This window comes from Neoarius graeffei, chromosome 19, assembly GCF_027579695.1.
Source record: "Neoarius graeffei isolate fNeoGra1 chromosome 19, fNeoGra1.pri, whole genome shotgun sequence".
NCBI lineage: Eukaryota > Metazoa > Chordata > Actinopteri > Siluriformes > Ariidae > Neoarius > Neoarius graeffei.
The window spans coordinates 59,144,367-59,166,409 of record NC_083587.1 but is presented as its reverse complement, the minus strand read 5'-3'; the positions used below and the strand labels follow the sequence as shown (position 1 = coordinate 59,166,409).

At 41.8% G+C, this 22,043-nt stretch overlaps 1 protein-coding gene across 3 annotated transcripts in view; it reads right to left on the bottom strand.

Annotated features, from left to right (window-relative positions):
- The window catches only part of LOC132867447 (raftlin-like), a 240,865-nt gene that overhangs the window by 199,561 nt on the left and 19,261 nt on the right, over positions 1-22,043 (bottom strand). For 2 of the 3 annotated variants that reach the window (XM_060900364.1, XM_060900366.1), the window contains exon 2: positions 16,864-17,034. In XM_060900364.1, coding sequence (XP_060756347.1) covers positions 16,864-17,008 — 145 coding nt within the window. In that variant the 5' untranslated portion in view covers positions 17,009-17,034. Of the gene's footprint in view, positions 1-16,863; positions 17,035-17,443; positions 17,498-22,043 lie in introns of those variants that run through there. The other variant, XM_060900365.1, reaches the window with a different exon arrangement.

Genomic DNA, 22,043 nt, shown 5'->3' with positions numbered 1-22,043 from the left:
AAATCTTGACTCTTGGCCCTCCTTCTTGGCCAACCGTTCATTATGGAGATGTTGTACTTCAGGCTTCTACACAGATTAGGCAGTCTTTGTTGGTCATCAACGGACAGCAGCATTACTAGTATCATACACTTGCTGTCTTTTTTTTAATTTCCTTTGAGGGTTTGGTTTATTATCAATAGCTATGAAGTAAATTTCAATCTATCGAGCAGGAGCATTTTGTTTCAGAAAAAAAAGAGCTACAGAACATGACTAGAAACCAGAAGGGCAGTCAGTAGAGTTCATACCTCTGCCAAGCCACTTATTACTGTATCAACATCAAAATCAAATCACTTGATCCTGGGATAATACTAAAGCTGTCCACCAAATTTCATCCAAATCCATTCACTACTTTTTGAGTTACGTTGGGAAAAAAAAAATCCTGGATCCACATACCTATCTGGATTTGCATCAAAACTGTATCGGTTGTTCCTTGGCCCATGGCTCACCTTTCCTCCAAATTTCATCAAAATCCATTCACTACTTTAATTATGTTGAGAACAAACAAACAAACAAATAAACAAACAAATGGAAGCAGAAACATAACCTCCTCTAACAAAATTGGCAGAGGTAAAAAGTGAAAAATCAGCTAGTCTATATCTATATAATAAGTGGCAAAGTTTGTTTGTTTGTTTTTGTCTTGAGCTAACATCGCCATTTCTCAATGGAGTTTCACCAAGTTTGGCAAGTAGGTCCGGGGATGATCCAGAATTTTGCAGATATAAACAAAATTCATGTACGGGGCCCCAGGGGGTCCTCAGTGGGCCCCTGGGTGGTGGATGTTTGGATTTTTGTTTATCTTGGTTTAACATCACCATTTCTCAACGGATCTTGAACCTGCTAGTTATTTATATATTTTTATTTGTTTGTTTGTTTACTGATGCATTTAATTTACATACAGTACATTTTATATACGTTATATTTTTATATCATTTTGTAAAATTTTGTTTAATTTTGCATTTCGTTCTATACCTTACGCATTTTTATTTCATACACAAGTTTAATTACTGTATGTATTTCTCTTTTACTGGCTACACCGGATCCTACAACCATTTCAGGTTAAGAAATAATTTGATAAAATGTGAGGTTTTTTAATAAATAAATAAATAAATAAACAAATAAATAGAATAACTGACATGATGTACAGTCCAGTCAAAAGTCTTTAAAAAAAGGTAAATGTACTTTCAGTACTATTATCATTTGTCCTTTTTATATTATATACATGCATTTATTATGCATAAAGCTGATTTTTTTTAAAAAATGTGTAATTGTTCATATGGGGACGTTTTCTGTGAGGTGAAGTTTATTTAACACAGAAGGCTCTCTTAAGAGGGTGGTGTAGTGGTTAGCACTATTACCTCACAGCAAGAAGGTTTTGGGTTCAAGCCTTGTGAGTGACAGGGGCCTTTCTGTATGGAGTTTGCATGTTGTGTCTGTGTGGGTTCCCTCTGGGTGCTCTGGTTTCCCCCAAAAACTGTGGTTAGGTTAATTGGTGGCTCTAAATTGACCGTAGGTGTGAATGGTTGTTTGTCTTTATACCATATGTCAGCCCTGTGATGATCTGGCGACTTGTCCAGGGGGTACCCCGCCTCTCGCCCACAGTCAGCTGGGATAGGCATTTAGCAGACGCTCTTATCCAGAGTGATGTACAACATACCCAGAGCAATTAGAGGTTAGGTGCCTTGCTCAAAGGCACTTCAGTCATTCCTGCTGGTCCAGGGAATCAAACCGGCAACCTTTTGATCCCAAAGCTGCTTCTCTAACCATTAGGCTTCCCCAATGGCCTATAACTACGGTATAACTATATTGCTATAACTATAACTTCTTGGACGTTCACGTCACAAAAAAAAGTCACAATAAACAAAAGGATAATGTGTCATCCTTGACCAAACAGAACCAAGTGTAACTGTTGGAGAACTGCTGTGGTATAAGATGAATAAAATGCTTTTCGATGTGCTCTTACAGGAGCTTAATCGACCTCGAGGTCAGGATACACAAAGCATTGATTATTTTCCTGCACCAGCCAACCTCATCTTGTTTTATTCCTTACTTTCTTTGTTAATTAAGTATCCTGATATACGACTGAATCCGACAACAAATGATTTCCATTCAGAAAAGGAGAACTTCTTTAGAAAGCTGGCATTCGTAACTATCCCAAGGGACCTTTTTTTTTTTTTTGTCGATTTTGTTTTGTAAATCAAACCCAGGCTATTTCGTATCAGCGTACTGCTGTTATAAAATACAGTTTAAAACCTTCGTATACCCGTCGGAGGGAATGAGACGTGCATGAAAATCATCTTTTTTCTTCGTTTCGCAGAGATGAGCTGAACATCATCTTGAAGAAACCATTTGTACTGTTGCATATTAGATGTTCTGACACATAACTGAACATCAGGAGGATATTGCATTCCAGAGAGAGAGAGAGATCGAGAGCATGAGAGACCCTCTAAGCCCCGGATAGAGTTCAGTGTTCATCTGAAAGCTCTATCCAGGATTAATGTGATCTCAGGGCTGAATTGTTAGCACGCCCACCATCTCACACCACTCACTAAGATGTTTCATCACACCCTGCTTTCGTGAACAATAACACTTTGACAGTTATATTTAGCCTCCAGAGCTTTCCGTCACTGTTCTCGTCACGTTCAGCAGGGTTCGGGATTTCACACAGAACCTCCACACACCTTCATAAACACCTCTTCCAGCACCTTGCATCAACTTAACAGTAATAAATATGCCTTATGAGAGGAAGATCCAGATATAGAACAAGCTCTAATCAGTTAAGCAGCTTGGATTGGTGGAGAAAGTCTGAGAGATTTTAAATGAAGCGTGAACTTTTTTTTTTTTTTTTTGCAAAACAGACAGAAACCGAGGAGTAACTTTGCTTCATGACAGGCGTTTGAATGTTGTCAAGCAAATTCGCGACTGAGTACTTGTTTGTGTAGCCATAACTTTTGTCTACACCTCTACAGTTTGAGACACAACTCCTTTATCTGATCCTGCAAATGAAAGTCTGAGACATGACTGAAGATTTTTTATCCACCACCAGTTTCACGCTGCACTCGCTGATCTTTCGGTGAGCATAAGTAATAGAATAAAATATTCAAAAAAAAAAAAACAAGGTTTCACCAGAAATTTACAATGGCAAGACTGCATGTCTGTTCATATAATCTACATATAATTAACTTTACCATTTTCCTCCTCCATACAAAGTACAGTCAACTTCAGAAATAATGGCACCCATCAGTAGAAACTGTATAAAACCAACAATACACAAAACGGCCCTCATTTATCAACATTTTATTAAAGTTACTGTATGTATGAACGTGTGAATGTTGGCGTAGGATGTAATGTAATGTATTGCAATGTCTTTATTACAACTTTGCAGAAAACATGCTAGTCATATTCAAATATTTAAAGCAAATATAAAATAATAATAATAAGTAACAGTGTCGGAAATAAGGAATTTTCAGCAAACTGTCACAAGATAGACAAATCTGAAATGTTGTCAGTCCAAATTTCAGCCTGTCCGAATTACAGGCCAAAGGCCTGGAACAATGCAGCCAGGGGTCCTGGATCTGCCTTAGTTTTGGTTTGCCAGAAGCTGAAGGGCTGGAGATGGCGTCTCAGCTATTTCCAGGCACAGTTTTGTGATCTTCAAAGATGAAATTACACTAGACATTATTTGCTAATTACACTATAAATTGAATCTCATTTACAAGAAAATGTCAGAAGATTCAAGAAAAACATGCTTAAAGTTCTACCTAAGAAAAAAGTAGCACACACAGGTCAGTTCCATGTTGAGAAAAAAGTATGGGGGGCCAAGGATGTTCCAGTTGGTTACAGCGTACTGGTACTCATATACAAGTATTATAATAACACTCATGAAACATTATGTCACAGTATAAAAATAGTCACTGTTTTATAATAAGTCGATAAAAATTTAGTAATTAACAAGACAACTCTTCCTACAGAATGGAGTTGAAATTTTGAGGACGGGGTTCCAAGTAACTGTAACAAAATGACTTAAAATTACTCAAAACTAGACATGGTGATATCGTTTGGCATTCAGACTCAAATCTGCTGGACTAGAACTTAGAACATGGAAGAAAACACCACGAAAGAGAAACCAATCGAAACCAAAAGAGTGAAAGTGATGATCGTGCTGTTCCCATGTGAATAGTCTTTTATGAATGCATGGGTGCTCAGTGTGCTGACTCAGGTGTGACTGAGTAAGGTGACAAGTTTTATGTTTCATCTAATTTAGGTCATTTAAAAAATATAATATTATTTGGCAGTGGGCACATAGGAAAGTGTAAAGTATAAAGTTTCTGTCAATATGTTTATCATGCTTGTATGATAAAAACTCATGAAGATACACGATGCATGACCTACTCATTCTAAACCTGTCAGGCTTTGCTGGAGAAGCTCTTGAGCCCAGAGGGTTAATGTTCGTGGTATACCTACCGGGGCAGCATGGTGGTGTAGTGGTTAGCACTGTTGCCTCACAGCAAGAAGGTTCTGGGTTGAAAGCCAGTGGGGGGTTTTCTGTGTGGAGTTTGCATGTTCTCCCCATGTCTGTGTGGGTTTCCTCCAGCTTCCCCCACAGTCCAAAGACATGCAGGTTAGGCTAATTGGTGGCTCTAAATTGACCGTGAATGGTTGTTTGTCTCTGTGTGTCAGCCCTGCAATGACCTGGCGACTTGTCCAGGGTGTACCCCGCCTCTCACCCATAGTCAGCTGGTATAGGCTCCAGCTTGCCCGTGATCCTGCACAGGATAAGCGGTTACAGATAATGGATGGATGGACGGATGGATGGTATACCTACCCAGCTGATAACAGCGTTGCTTGTTGTCATGCCAGAATGCACTCCTACTTGCTGATGAGACCAATCACAGGTCATGTTACGCCATAATGTATTCACCCAGTGTAACATTTGTAAGAAAATTAGAAGTAGATTAGACCCATATCTTTACAATTTTTCATGGGCCATCTGGTTTGATGCTTTTGAAATACAGACGGACAAATGCGAAAATTACCGGTCAACGTCCGCCGGTCCAGACTTATTTCCCCCACACTGAGTAATAATAAATGCATAAATAAATAAAATAAAACATTAAAAATATTGAAACTTTTACAAAACTAACTTATATTGAGGGCGGCACGGTGGTGTAGTGGTTAGCGCTGTCGCCTCACAGCAAGAAGGTCCGGGTTCGAGCCCCGTGGCCGGCGAGGGCCTTTCTGTGTGGAGTTTGCATGTTCTCCCTGTGTCCGCGTGGGTTTCCTCCGGGTGCTCCGGTTTCCCCCACAGTCCAAAGACATGCAGGTTAGGTTAACTGGTGACTCTAAATTGAGCGTAGGTGTGAATGTGAGTGTGAATGGTTGTCTGTGTCTGTGTGTCAGCCCTGTGATGACCTGGCGACTTGTCCAGGGTGTACCCCGCCTTTCGCCCGTAGTCAGCTGGGATAGGCTCCAGCTTGCCTGCGACCCTGTAGAACAGGATAAAGCGGCTAGAGATAATGAGATGAGATGAACTTATATTGAAAATGCAGTCTGTTAAAAAAAAAGCTACTTAAAATGTTCAGTATTAGCACGTAGAAATAGACTTCATGGATTTCTAAGGTGCAAGGAACTGAGTTTAATACAAGGTAAAAGATGAAAAAGAGGATGACAATGCTTACTTGGAATCCTACTGAAAAGAGAAAGATCAGATTTTTCTACAAGGTCAGAGATAGTTATTGGTTGGGAAATGTACTTGCGTTTTAGCAGCGTGTCAGGAAATTCTGGATGGTAGTAAGTTCTGGAGGAGAAACGGCATAGACGGATAAACCATACGTGATTTATGGTAAAACTGTAGATACAAACATTAGTCAGTATCAGGTTGCTGGTAACTTTCCTTACGTGAGGATCTAAGGATGTATAGACACTTGTTTGCCTCTATGAGTTTTCCCTTAACATGCTCATTAGATCTATTATTACTCTGAAAAGTTACTCCTAGTATTTTCAGCTTTTCTACTTGCTTTATGCTACTAACTGAATTCATGTCTACCTTAATTTTATTATGGATAACTAGTTCATTACATTTATTAATATTGCATGGCATACACTTGTCCCTAGACCAACAACTTCCTTACATATCTGATCATTAGCATTAATATTCTTGCTCTTGCATACCTTAAAGCTAGACAGCCTTTCGATTTCATAAAATTGGTGAAATTTAGTTCCCTCTGAAATTTGGTCATGGTGATATACAGTTAGGTCCATATATATTTGGACACTGACACAAATTTTCTTTTTTTACCTGTTTACTGAAACATATTCAAGTTATAGTTATATAATGGACATGAACATAAAGCCCAGACTTTCAGCTTTCATTTGAGGGGATCCACATTAAAACTGGATGAAGGGTTTAAGAGTTTTAGCTCCTTAACATGTGCCACCCTGTTTTTAAAGGGACCAAAAGTAATTGGACAATTGACTCAAAGGCTATTTCATGGGCAGGCGTGGGCAATTCCTTCGTTATGTCATTCTCAATTAAGCAGATAAAAGGCCTGGAGTTGATTTGAGGTGTGGTGCTTGCATTTGGAAGATTTTGCTGTGAAGAAAACATGCGGTCAAAGGAGCTCTCCATGCAGGTGAAACAAGCCATCCTTAAGCTGCGAAAACAGAAAAAAAAACCATCCAAGAATATTAGGAGTGGCTACAATATTAGGAGTGGCAAAATCTACAGTTTGGTACATCCTGAGAAAGAAAGAAAGCACTGGTGAACTCATCAATGCAAAAAGACCTGGACGCCCACAGAAGACAACAGTGGTGGATGATCGCAGAATAATTTCCATGGTGAAGAGAAACCCCTTCACAACAGCCAACCAAGTGAACAACACTCTCCAGGAAGTAGGCGTATCAATCACGGGCGCAGATAGAGGGGGGGACGGGGGGGATTCGTCCCACCCAGATTTAAATTCACCTCGTTCGGTCCCCCCCACTTATAGGGAGGAAAAAATGTCTATGCTGTCTTTCTTTGCATAAGGCAAACCTCACGGAAAAATCAAACTAATTACCATTCGGTTTATTGCTGTGCACAGCAGTACTTTTTTTTTTTGATTGATTGATTTCGCAATAGAAACATATACATAACATGTGAACATATAATATAAATATAAATATTGCGGAGGATAACACAAAAAGTAAAAATACTTATTTCCATTGTGGTCCTCGAAATACATACATAGTTGCAACTGCGCAGACTGCACAGGTTGCGAGCTCGAGCTTGGCTGCTATGGTTACCGACAACAAGTTTGACAGGCATATCGGGGACAGCTCCTCCTAGTTCAGGACCCCAACACGGCATGATGAAGGGTGCCGAAAGGCAGAAAACGATTGCATCGTTTTTTCAAAAAACAATGACTATAAGTAAACTGTGCCTTACTTTATCATATCCCCTTGCAATTTTTTGATAGTCTGTTCAAAGTAATGTCGTAGTGAAAGTAAAATCGTACGGAGTAGAGATGCCTTTCTGGTAGCCTCCTTCATTCGGTGGTAGCCTGTAGATACAGTGCTCAGAAGGCAGTTTTAATGTTTAATCTGGCGTTCCCTGCCATAATTTCAGCGAGCATATTGTTTCATAAGGAAACTTTGCGAAGAGTTGTTGACTGACTGCCGCTCACGCAACACACAGGCATAGTTAGAAAGTCAGGATGCACTGGTTTACACTTTACACACACACACGTAGCCCAGCCTCTCGCTATGTTTAACAGTTGGAACTTAGCGGTTTTAAAACTAGTTTTGCAGTTTTGCAATTTCTGTGCGTGATGATAATGTGTAAACTTTGGATTTCCATAGGCTATGTTAAAATGTTATCATTGTCCTGGCCTGCAGGTAGTTCCTGGTGATGGCAGTGAGGGAGGTGAAATAACATGTATACACACTACCGTTCAAAAGTTTGGGGTCACCCAGACAATTTTGTGTTTTCCATGAAAAGTCACACTTTTATTTACCACCATAAGTTGTAAAATGAATAGAAAATATAGTCAAGACAGTTTTCTGGCCATTTTGAGCATTTAATCGACCCCACAAATGTGATGCTCCAGAAACTCAATCTGCTCAAAGGAAGGTCAGTTTTATAGCTTCTCTAAAGAGCTCAACTGTTTTCAGCTGTGCTAACATGATTGTACAAGGGTTTTCTAATCATCCATTAGCCTTCTGAGGCAATGAGCAAACACATTGTACCATTAGAACACTGGAGTGAGAGTTGCTGGAAATGGGCCTCTATACACCTATGGAGATATTGCACCAAAAACCAGACATTTGCAGCTAGAATAGTCATTTACCACATTAGCAATGTATAGAGTGGATTTCTGATTAGTTTAAAGTGATCTTCATTGAAAAGAACAGTGCTTTTCTTTCAAAAATAAGGACATTTCAAAGTGACCCCAAACTTTTGAATGGTAGTGTACACACACACACACACACATACATATATATATATATATATATATATATACACACAAAATGGAATCATTTGCTGACAGCTCAGTCCCCCCCAGTTCAAAAATCCTATCTGCGCCCCTGGTATCAATATCCAAATCTACCATAAAGAGAAGACTGTATGAAAGTAATTACAGAGGATTCACTGCACGGTGCAAGCCACTCATAAGCCTCAAGAATAAAAAGGCTAGCTTGGACTTTGCTAAAAAAAATCTAAAAAAGCCAGCACAGTTCTGCAAGAACATTCTTTGGACAGATGAAACCAAGATCGACCTCTACCAGAATGATGGAAAGAAAAAAGTATGGCGAAGGCGTGGTACAGCTCATGATCCAAAGCATACCACATCATCTGTAAAACACGGCGGAGGCAGTGTGATGGCTTGGGCATGCATGGCTGCCAGTGGCACTGGGTCACTAGTGTTTATTGATGATGTGACACAGGACAGAAGCAGCTGGATGAATTCTGAGGTATTCAGAGATATACTGTGTGCTCAAATCCAGCCAAATGCAGCCAAACTGATTGGTCGGCGTTTCATAATACAGATGGACAATGACCCAAAACATAAAGCCAAAGCAACCCAGGAGTTTACTAAAGCAAAGAAGTGGAATATTCTTGAATGGCCAAGTCAGTCACCTGATCTCAACCCAATTGAGCATGCATTTCACTTGTTAAAGACTAAACTTCAGACAGAAAGGCCCACAAACAAACAGCAACTGAAAACCGCTGCAGTAAAGGCCTGGCAGAGCATTAAAAAGGAGGAAACACAGCGTCTGGTGATGTCCATGAGTTCAAGACTTCAGGCAGTAATTGCCAACAAAGGGTTTTCAACCAAGTATTAGAAATGAACATTTTATTTACAATTATTTAATTTGTCCAATTACTTTTGAGCCCCTGAAATGAAGGGATTGTGTTTAAAAAATGCTTTAGTTCCTCACATTTTTATGCAATCATTTTGTTCAACCCACTGAATTAAAGCTGAAAGTCTGAACTTCAACTGCATCTGAATTGTTTTGTTCAAAATTCATTGTGGTAATGTACAGAACCAAAATTAGAAAAATGTTGTCTCTGTCCAAATATTTATGGACCTAACTGTATGTTTATTTCTGTAATATCTCACAAAATATCAGGCCATTCTGTGGCTGGAAAGTTTTTTAATTTGAGTGGATTCCCACTGATCGAGTTATGTCATCCTGTCGCTAAACGAACAGCTGATCACACCGAGATGCTCACTGACTGTCGATATTTATTAGTTTGGTCCTGCATTTCCTTTCCTTTGTACATAACATCTTTTCTTCTCGCTTTCTGTTACTGTAGTCGGTCTTTCACGTTTCATTCGCACACTCGTACTCCGTTATTCTCTCCTGTTTCAAATTTGTATCCCACAATGCCTTGCGTGAACAGGGATAGCCCAGCATGTAATGCATGATGTAGTATCTTGCATTGGGTCATGGTGAAGCAGGCAAAAATAGCGGAGAATTTAGGGCCACATGGCCTTAAATTCATTAATTTGTTCTATTAGAAAAAAAACTAATAAAATTGGAAGCTTGTGATTTGAATTCAGTAGCTTTCGGTCCACTAAACAAAAATAACTGGCTGTCAGGAAAAATTCTTTTTATGACCTACACTTCAAAAATCTGAAAGGCAGTACAGCTTTAACTTGGATGATAGTATCGTCCACATATTTAACTATATGACTCGGTTCATTTTCAGCAATATCAAGATCGTTAATCCCATCCCCATTCTCATTATCTCTAGCCGCTTTATCCTTCTACAGGGTCGCAGGCAAGCTGGAGCCTATCCCAGCTGACTACGGGCGAAAGGCGGGGTACACCCTGGACAATTCGCCAGGTCATCACAGGGCTGACACATAGACACAGACAACCATTCACATTCACACCTACGGTCAATTTAGAGCCACCAGTTAACCTAACCTGCATGTCTTTGGACTGTGGGGGAAACCGGAGCACCCAGAGGAAACCCACGCGGACACGGGGAGAACATGCAAACTCCACACAGAAAGGCCCTTGCTGGCCACGGGACTCGAACCCGGACCTTCTTGCTGTGAGGTGACAGCGCTAACCACTACACCACCGTGCCGCCCAAGATCGTTAATAAACAAATTAAAAAGATGCGGGCTGCTTACACTTCCTTGAGTCATTCCCTTATTAACATGATGCCACTGACAAGTATTACCTGATAAGGATACCGGAACAAAAATTTCCTGCCAGGTTTACTTTGAGTAATGCAGATTTTCTTAATACTCGTGTGTAAATGCCAATTAGCCAAAAGTTACCAAGTGCATTCAAGGTAGAGCTGATTTACATTTAGCCACACCTACAAATCACCATCAAAGGCAAAGATGACAAAGCTTAAAAACAACAAATTGGCAAGTAAAAAGTGAAAGAGCACTTCCTAGACACATCTCATCTCATTATCTCTAGCCGCTTTATCCTGTTCTACAGGGTCGCAGGCAAGCTGGAGCCTATCCCAGCTGACTACGGGCGAAAGGCGGGGTACACCCTGGACAAGTCGCCAGGTCATCACAGGGCTGACACATAGACACAGACAACCATTCACACTCACATTCACACCTACGGTCAATTTAGAGTCACCAGTTAACCTAACCTGCATGTCTTTGGACTGTGGGGGAAACCGGAGCACCCAGAGGAAACCCACGCAGACACGGGGAGAACATGCAAACTCCACACAGAAAGGCCCTCGCCAGCCACGGGGCTCGAACCCGGACCTTCTTGCTGTGAGGCGACAGCGCTAACCACTACACCACCGTGCCGCCCCACTTCCTAGACACATTGTGTGATAAATTTCCTGGTAGCGTAGCCACTGTAGCATGTCAGCAACAATAAACAACAACTTCTTCTTTTGGCTGTTCCCATTGGGGTCGCCACAGTGGATAATGTCCCTCCATCTCCTCCTGTCCTCTGTATCTTTTTCTGCAGTACCAATTGTCCTCATGTTCTCCTTCACCACATCCATAAATCTCATCTTTGGTCTTCCTCTTTTCCTTCTACCTGGCAACTCCATCTCCAACAATCTTCTTCCAATACACTCTGGATCTCTCCTCTGTATGTGTCCAAACCATCTCAATCTCACCTCGCTCACTTTATCTCCAAGCCGTCCTACAAGTTCTGTCCCTCTAATATACTCATTTCTAATCCTGTCCAACTTTGTCACTCCCAATGAAAAATCTCAGCATCTTCATTGGTTCTCTGCTACCTCCACTTCAGTTCAGCCTTCTGTCTTAACACAGTCTTGGTAGTGTCAGCTACCATAAACACACAGTATCTGTTATAGGGTGCTGGTACTTTTGTCCTAATGGATGTCTTCATTTATTGATTGGTTTTGGATTTTCAACTTGGTTCAGGAATTTCAACTTGAGGGGATTTGGGTTTTTTGTTTTTTGGCTTTTCCTGGTTGGAGGTTGGGAATTAGAATGTGCAACCTAGAGTCGAATGTTGCATAAGAGGTGGAAATATTCTGCATGGAGGGCAGTCCAAGATACTGTATAAGTCACGGCAACCTTATTAGAGGTTACAGGAAGAGGCTCAGTAATGTTATTCAGGGTGTATGCACAGGAGTACTAGGAAGCCATGGCCTAATGGTTAGAGAAACAGCTTTGGGACCAAAAGGTTGCTTGTTTGATTCCCTGGACCAGCAGGAATGGATGAAGTGCCTTTGAGCAAAGCGCCTAACCCCCAACTGCTCTGGCAAGAGTGGTGGTGTACCTTGTGTCTGATTATCCAAAGAAAAACTGATGATGTGATTATCAATTTTGGCAAGGAACCTGGCCATAATAATTCCCAGGATAATCTCTGGATCCACCCTGATTATGATAAAGCATTCCTGACATTGAATGTATGCTCATTTTTCATGAAGGGTGCCAATAATTCTGTGGTCCATGACTATCTATGGATGCGTTCAAGGAAACTGGACAAATTGTGCATAGGAATATACCGGTATGTACAAAAAACCCGTCTTAGGTTCTTACCTTGTCTTCTATTTTTCAGAGAATATCCCATTGATCCTGATAGTCATCTTGTTGTCATTTGCTTTCAATTTGCAACAGTCTGAACAATATTTATGAAAAATGGAGCTCTTGACAGCTTCAAGGATCCTCCTGATGGCAGGTGTACACGCAGGTGGGAGTGGAAATAATGGCACTGGAGGTGAAGTGCAATAAGGAGATGGAGGGGATGTGACAGATCATGGCATGACAGCAGTCTTAATCCAGTCTTAACAGTTATTCAAAGTGGTATGTGCTTCAGCATCTTGGTAAGTGGAAGCCCTTTACAGGAAAACAGAGTCTATAAGAGCTAATTAAGTTGCGTAAATGAGCACTCTATAATTAAGCTCACTCTGATTTCATTGTATTGCCCTGCTTAACCAGATCAAGCATTTTGACCAGAGTTTTTTTTTCCACTGAAAACTCTCAGTCCTTTCCAGAAAGGGTTGGGATTACCACAGGTTTTCTTTCCAACCAAGCAGGAGTCGCACCTGATTCCACTTCTTCAACCAGTTGGTCTTGGTTTCAGTTGACTAACTAATCTGTGACAAAGAATTAAGGACCTTCTATATTTCCAATGGGAGGCATGGTGGTGCAGTGGTTAGCACTGTCACCTCACAGAAAGAAGGTTCTGGGTTCGAACCTCATGGGTGATGAGGGGGCCTTTCTGTGTGGAGTTTGCATGTTCTCCCCATGTCTGCGTGGGTTTCCTCTGGGTGCTGTGGGTTCCCCCACAGTCCAGTTGGCTAAGTGGCTAGCCAGGTGCCACTTGGCTGTACTTACTTCTCCAAGAAACCCTAGGAAAGGGACCTTACCCAGAACACTGGATGGACGAAGAAGATGATGTGACCAGTTCCAAGTTCTGAACCTGGGGTCCTGCACATTCTAGTGCTTTCCTTACTTGAACACACCTGAATCAACCAATCAGCTAATTATCTTCTTTGAGGTGAAGTGTGTGAGCTATGCTATGTTCATGAACAAGATACAACTGGGAATTTTATCAAATTTGAATTTTATTTGAATGGTTCTCCAACTTGTAATTTCTACTCAAAAAGTCAATGTTTTTCAAGAGCTCTAACTCTTCAGAGTTGCAATTATGTGATGTTATTTTAATATGGTGGTGCTCATAGTGGAAAGCTAGTAGGACTGAAAAATAAACAAAGCAATAATCACTGGGTGATATATAGATAACAGGCATTTAGCAGACCCTCTTATCCAGAGCAACATACCCAAAGCAGCCTGGGGAGTAGTTGGGGGTTAATTGCCTTGCTCAAGAGCAGTTCAGCCATTCCTGCTGGCCAAGGGAATCAAACCACCAACCTTTTGGTTCTAAAGCTGCTTCTCTAACCATTAGGCCATGGCTTCCCATAGCTTGAGCCTGGGTGATACTTTGATGATTGAAATGTTAGTTCGCTTTCAGCAAAGATTTTTTTGATCAAACTGTTACCTCATGTCATTTTTGGCACTGTTAACGTTGGCACTATTAACCAAAGTAAGCACCAACCAAAAAACTCTTCAATTCCAATTTTTTTTTTTTTGTAAACAATGATGGAAGACTGTTTTTAGTTTATCTGGCCAAAGGCCAGGCCGGATGAACTTGTACGATCACACATTGTCCGCTGTCATTGTCTGGCCACAATTTACAAAAATCGCTACTCCTCCTACAGGATTGATCAGATTTTGATCAAACTCACAGTGTTCTCCAGGTGGGTGTGCATAAAAGTTGTCAAGATGGTGGCTCCACCTGTCATATTTACGCTTTTATGGGTGTCTGAAATTTTTGGGTGACTCGTCACATTAAACACTACTCTTTGTAAACTGCTTGGATGTTTTCACTGAAAATCACCCAGAAGACTTTAAAGATATATTCCAACAAGAATTGTTCACCAGGTGGTGCCACCTACCATGGATGAGGCTACAGAGGGGTCACGTGCAATTTCACGAAAACCACTACTCCTCCGGCGGCACGGTGGTGTAGTGGTTAGCGCTGTCGCCTCACAGCAAGAAGGTCCTGGGTTCGAGCCCCGTGGCCGGTGAGGGCCTTTCTGTGCGGAGTTTGCATGTTCTCCCCGTGTCCGCGTGGGTTTCCTCCAGGTGCTCCGGTTTCCCCCACAGTCCAAAGACATGCAGGTTAGGTTAACTGGTGACTCTAAATTGACCGTAGGTGTGAATGTGAGTGTGAATGGTTGTCTGTGTCTATGTGTCAGCCCTGTGATGACCTGGCGACTTGTCCAGGGTGTACCCTGCCTTTCGCCCGTAGTCAGCTGGGATAGGCTCCAGCTTGCCTGCGACCCTGTAGAACAGGATAAAGCGGCTAGAGATAATGAGATGAGATGAGACTACTCCTCCTACAGGAGTGATCAGATTTTGGTCAAACTCATACGGAATGTTCCCCAGGTTGCTGTGTATAAAAGTTGTCAAGACGGTAGCACCACCTGTCATATTTAACATTTTATGGGCGTTTGAAATTTTTGGGTGACTCGTCACACCAAGCATTACTATTTGTAAACTGCTAGGACATTTTCAATGAAACTCACCCAGAAGACTCTAAAGACATATTCCAACAAGAGTTGTTCGCCAGGTGGTGCCACCTGTCATGGATGCAGCTACACAGGGGTCATATGCAATTTCACAAAAATCGCTACTCCTCCCAGAGGATTGATCGGATTTCAAACTCGTGCACAACAACAGTGGCTGGTACGAGCTACAGCCTCATTGAAGCTATTTTTAAGTATTTTGTTTCCGACTTCAGACAGCTGAGTTCGTGCAGTCACTCAAATGTGGGCTGTCGGAGGTTCTGATTTGGAAAGTTCCCAGTTGTTCTGAACACAGCGTTAGAGCAAGAAAAACACTTAAATGCGCAGGACAGGAGGTTTTCAGGACTAGAGATGGGAACCTGCACTCTACAGGACCGCACTGTTATCATAGAAGAACCACTTCAGTTATTGTATAACCATCAATATTGGCTTATACTCATGGTTTTGGTATGAGTATGCATACCTGGAAAAAGTGTTATCATGTGGTGGTTTGGGAAATCCCTTCAACTGGTGACATTTCTACCAGATATAGTTCTGAAAACTAAAACTTTCCAGAATGGAAATATATTTCTCTTTTGCATGTATCTCAACGAAAAGTAATGTTCTAGCATTTGAAAGGTCCATAAATATAAAAAGAAAACAACATAAAGCATTTAAAGATTTCAGCCTGACTGCAGAGCAGGAGCATTGCAGACATTTTAACTGCTTTCTATTCCCAAAGAGATCTGAGTTGAAATTACTTTTAGCTTGACTTATTTTGAAGTTATTGAGGCTTGGATTAAACCCATTTATTTCAAGTAGCCAGTTAAATTTATTTATGACTTGATTAGACTGAAGTCTGTTTTGCAACTTTATCAAAGCGTGACATTCACTGTGTGAGGAAATCACATTTAGTTAGCAAGGTTTTATACATCTGTATAGTTTTCTAGCTCATCCGGCCGACAGGTGATGAGTTTATCCCATCATGTGTTGTCCGGCGTCGTCCACATTTCATGAAAATCACTTCTTCTCTCTCAATTCTTTACCGATTTTTTTTTCTTTTTGGCAGGAAGGTAGGTTTGCCTGGGGTGTATATAGCTTCTACCCAAATTTGCATAATTGCAATTAATAATGAAGATATGGAGCAATTAATCAGTCCTAACGAGCAGTTTCCACACAAATCGCTTCTTCATGGTCAATTCCACACCATTTTGGATTCTTTCTGGCAAATAGGTTGGTATTCCTAGGGTGTATATAGCGTGTACATAGTGTATATAGCTAGCAACATTTATTAAGGTGGCCCACTTTAGATCGTTCCTTCTGGACTAGATGGGGCCGGAGAGAACAGTGAGCTACGCCGTCATTGACGTTCTCGTTTTTTTTTGTTGTTGTTGTTGTTTTTTTAATACACCATAGTGTTTGTTAAACTCTTAAACCGGCTCCTTACACAACATGATATTTGCAGAAAGATAACCTAGTCAAGATAAAAAGTAAAACCATCAGCATTACAGGTACAGCGACATGCGATGGGTTTTCCAAAGGGACGCCCAGATGTCCATGTAGATATCGGTTACGGAGCCGGACACTATTTGCTTTTGGTCCACTTGAATTCAATTCTGGTTTTAAATCCTTCTTTTTTTTGACGTTTTCCAAATTACCACACAGCTTTCTTTTCTATGTCTTCCAAAGATGAACAATCTTCCACTCTGGATGAAATGCGGACATCCCATTGACGTGTCTTTGCTCACCAGCTTGTTCCTTGTGATCACACCCATCTATAATGACATGCTTGAAGACGGACTTACCTTCTTTTCCAACCAGGAAGTCGACATGGCAGTAAGTGTAGGCCACTCCGATCTTGGTTTCGACTTGCGGTCTCTTGAGGGTTGAGTAGATCTTCCCTGGACTGCTGTCGTCCGTCTGACGGATCTTCCTGAGCCCACAACCCATCTCTGCTTTCAGAGTGCACGTTGGTCCTGAAATGAAACAGGAAAAAAAAAAACAAGCCGGTTAAGCTTTGTGGAGCATGTTCACAGGTGTTCAGCCATGTCATTTGTTTTCGGGGCTTTTTTAATGTGTGAAAGAACGTTGTGCTATTCTCAGAGCTGTTTGTAAAAGGAAGTGAGACTAACCATTCTTTAGAAATCTATAAATATCAGCAGATTTAAGGATAACATTGGTTGCAGCGGTAACAAATCAAACATGATTCTTCTGCAGGTTTTGTCTTCTCACAGATGTTCATTTATTTGGGTTTTCTCAACAAATCTAAGAATATTCAGAAACCTCAAAAATGACTCCTCCTACCAATATTTAAGAACAAAGGCCGAATCTATTCTTACACCTTACTAGTCAATAACTCATACATTCGCTTTGTGCTTGGCTTACACTGTATTACGTTGTCCTCTTGGCATTTGCACTTTAACCTTGCATTCAGACATTGTCTTGGAAGTTGTACCAAGGTCCTTGAGACTCGGTACTTCCCCCAATTGTGCATCTATATACAGATGATATGATACAAGTTGCATGATTCAGTGCGAAAAAAATATTCCCCATCCTTGAACTCTATCCAGCTTACAGTGTGGAACGAGCTAGCAATCCACTGGGACAGCATCTCTGTGGAACACGAGCTTATTTTATAGCTTAAACACAGCTAGACATTTCTCTCCATCCATCCATCCATTATCTGTAGCCGCTTATCCTGTACAGGGTCGCGGACAAGCTGGAGCCTATCCCAGCTGACTACGGGCGAAAGGCGGGGTACACCCTGGACAAGTCGCCAGATCATCGCAGGGCTGATACATAGAGACAAACAACCATTCACACTCACATTCACACCTACAGTCAGTTTAGAGCCATCAATTAGCCTAACCTGCATGTCTTTGGACTGTGGGGGAAACCGGAGCACAGATTGTTGTGTGTGAAAAACCCCGGGAGATCAGCGGTTTCTGAAATACTCCAACCAGTCCATCTGGCACCAGTGAAAGTCACACTAGTTTGACATTTTTTCCCATTCTGATGTTTGAACATTGTGAAGATTAACTGAAGCTCTTGATTTGTATCTGCATGAGTTGATGCATCGTGCTGCTGTCAAGCAAGGGATCGGCTGATTAGAGAGCTTCATCAAACTGAAGCAAGTGGATGGATGGGTCTTCCTAATAAAGTGGCCAGTGAGTGTAGTATTTATGAAGACGCTTGCTAGTCAGCGAACAGCTCAAACACCGCTAGGTATTTAGTAATCTCTGTCTAGTTACTCCACTGACAACCTTTAAAGGTCCCATGGCATGAAATTTTCACTTTCTGAGGTTTTTTAACGTTAAAATGAGTTCCTCTGACCTTCTTAAGTCACTCCAGTGGCTAGAAATTTCATAATGTGCAAACCAAACTATGCCCAACATTTGAGAATGGCGCGTCAAAACGGCGCGTTGATAAGCTCTTCCCTTTACTACGTCAGCAAGGGAGATGATCCCCACGCCCCCCCTCTGGATTCCCACCCACTGTATGGATTGCCCCGCCCAGTTGTAGTGAGGAGACCATAGAGGACACAACAACATGGCATCACCTAAGCGAGCGAAACATGGAAATTGCGCTGTACATGGATGTGACAACACAGAAAAGAGTCTGTTTTTACTGCCGACGGGAGAGCCCCTGAAGACGCAGTGGCTTAATTTTATTTACTTCAATAATAGGCCGTCGAGTCTACCTAAGACGGTGTATGTTTGTCGGAAGCATTTTCCTGATGAATGTTTCCACAATTTGGGACAGTACAGGGCAGGTTTTGCACATCAACTGTCACTGAAACCTGGGTCCGTACCAAGCATCCCTGCCGCATCAGCAACAAACACCGAACAAGTAAGTGTATAACTGGTCATTTTGCCGTGTTTTAAAATCGGTGCGTTAGCCTAGCAATGGCTACATTAGCTGTGCAGCTAACCGCTTCCTGCAGTTAGCCAGGTAATCTGCGCTACAAAACTAAAGAGCATGCAGCATGCTCTGTTAAACTGAGTTTAGTCTGGAAATTGACTGTAACTTATGAGCTTATGTTTGACTATTGCTCCGCAATGCATGTCTTCTGTTGGATAAGCGCTATGTTGTTGTAGTTGCTGCTTCTATCCTCTTTGGTTATGGAGTGCGTGTTCAAGCCTAGGGTATTATACGTTCGTAAACTACCACTCCGAACACTCTCACTCTCTGTTCTCTGTGTCATGTTGAGTTTACGAAAGGAGTCCGAGGGAGAACGGGGTTTTGTCTTAGCAGCGTGGCTACAGGCGCTGATAGCAGCGAGTATGTGTGTGCGCAGCTTGGTCAAGCCCCTCCCCCCATGGCCCGCCCCCACCCTCTACCCTTCCCCGCCTCCTGCTTCTCATTAGCAAAACGACACACTGGGAAAAGGGCTGAAATGGGGCTTTCTCCCAGGAGGCTATATTTACGTGCCGAGGGTTCATTTCGAGAAAGGCTGCGGATATAACATCCGGAAGCCTCCACGAGCCCGTTTAAAGCATCAACAAACCACCATGCCATGGGACCTTTAAGTGTAATGCTAGTCAGCTAGCTATAATTATGCTAATAATAACCAGCTTGCGGTTTATGTTTCTCTAAAGGACTGCCATGACAGTAGCATGTTAGCTTTTTAATATCTAGCAGAGCTAGCAGACAGAACTATTTTTTTTTTTTAGCTAGGCTATTTCATAAAATACACGAAAGTGACCTTGTTAGCAAACAGATCAGGATCTATGATGACAGGGCACGGCAGCATGGCCAGGAAGACTCTTATGAAATGTTCTCATAGTGTGTATTTGTGCTAAAAAAAAAAAAAAAACACACAAATCCAATAAAAGCCCACCTAATGACTTCTGACGGTTGTAAAATAAATAATGAAATAAAGTAAATAAGCTATCGGTTCTTCTAACAGGTGAGAAAGACGGACCTTTGCTTTTACCTCGTCACACAAATCTGTTCCGACAGCAGCGCGACGGCTGATTAAACGGTGGGGGAGCGACCGATGCGAAGTGCACTTTATGTTCCCTTCTAATTACATCGTGTGTTTTTTACGGTGGCCGGCTAATCTGGGAGGCTGGCAAGGGAGGAAAAACTGCACATAACGAGGTGAATGGTGTGAATGCAAAGGTGAGAATCATTCACTGCAAATCAGGAGCCTGCTTTGTTCTTCAGGGGGTCGAGGGAACGTGAGACGAGGCCAGGCGCTGAGTTTAATTAGGGCCTCGGCGAGGAGTTTGGCTCATGGCGCATGAGAAATGATGCTTTTGGCAAAACGCAGACGAATAGATGCGTTTCATTAGCCGTCGGGATAATGATGTTTTGCGTTCAGCGATCATGTCTGAACTATGGGCTGCCACCCGAACAAACGAAATGAGGCGCGAATCTGCACAAGTAGGATGTTAAGGAAATTTCCAGTTGTGCATCTCCTGGGTGAATAATCAACCATGTTTCATCCTGAAGTGTAATTTCTTCCTTTTTTTTTTTAATTATTTTGTTTGCTCTGTCACATCCCTCCAAGCAAGATTTTAGCTTTCCTTCTTCATGAGACAAGAAGCAGAGAGAGAGAGAGAGAGAGAGAGAGAGAAATGAAAGAGGAAATCAAAATCAAAATTCTCCCTCAACAGTAATATCTCTTAAAGTGGCGCTGAGGACTTGAAGCACTCAAACGCTCCTCTGGAAAGGAAAACACATCAAGGCATCCAAGAAGGATTAAAAGAAAAAACCTTCTAAAATCACAAGGTTCTGATCTGATGTGAGGAACGGTCCAGTGCGGTTCTCTGAAGGACATTCGGAGACGGATGGACCGGAACAAAGCGACAGGAGCGAAAGTGGAACGATGGAGCAGGGGTGGTTTGTGTGTGTGAGGGGGGTCTGTGTTGTGTAGTGTATTTTTAGAGCTTTGGGTTGGAGTAGGAGATGTTTATGATTTCAGAGTGACTACTGGATCCCTGAAATTCTCAGCAGCTCTTTTTCCTCCAGAGTCGAACTCTCCATGCACGGCAGAGATTGACAGCGGAACAGAAGAGTGCGCACTCAGTGAGCAGCCCGCTCGCTCCCTTGACAATGCGAGAAGAAGAAAGAACGAAAATGCCCTTTGGATTTCAAAACTTTACCACATGCCCACTTTTGTCGACAGTACACCATACTGTTTTGCTCTGATGTAATTCAGCGCTTGATGTTTCTTCCTGGAAGAATCTTCAGAAAGTCATTTGTAGTATCACTACTGTGCACTTTTCTCAGAAAGAATCCAAAAAGAAAAAGGAATTCATTAATAAGTTACTTTGGTGCCACGTTCACCAAAGCAGCTACATTAATAGACTCTGAAGAAAGAAAGTCAATCATGGCAGGTCTTAGTAAGACTGTTGAAAGACAGAAAAAAGGCGTTGGGATGACTCGAATCCATTTTTAATTTGAGTTCAATTACGTAACAATGGTTTCAAGTCAAGTCAAGTCAAGTTTATTTGTATAGCGCTTTTAACAATAGACATTGTCGCAAAGCAGCTTTACAGAATTTTAATGACTTTAAACATGAGCTAATTTTATCCCTAATCTATCCCCAATGAGCAAGCCTGTGGCGATGGTGGCAAGGAAAAACTCCCTCAGACGACATGAGGAAGAAACCTCGAGAGGAACCAGACTCTAAAGGGAACCCATCCTCATTTTGGTGATAACAGACAACATGACTATAACATTAACAGTTTTAACATGAAGTCTGTTTCGTTGATGTTATAAACTCTTCATTGATGGAAACTTGAGTGCAAAACTGTTCATGACAACTGCAGTCCTAAAGTTAGCAAGTCAACTGTAGTCCTCAGCCATAAAAGCATTACTGTAAGAGTCCAGAGCGTCTTCCAAGTGTGATTTTCAACTGTCCATATGGGGCCGTCCTCCACAGGAGCGATGTGATGAGACTCCAACCAGACGTAGGGCATCAGGATGGATCAGGAAGGTCCGAGGAGCAGAAGAGGTCAGCATCTCGATCTCAGGA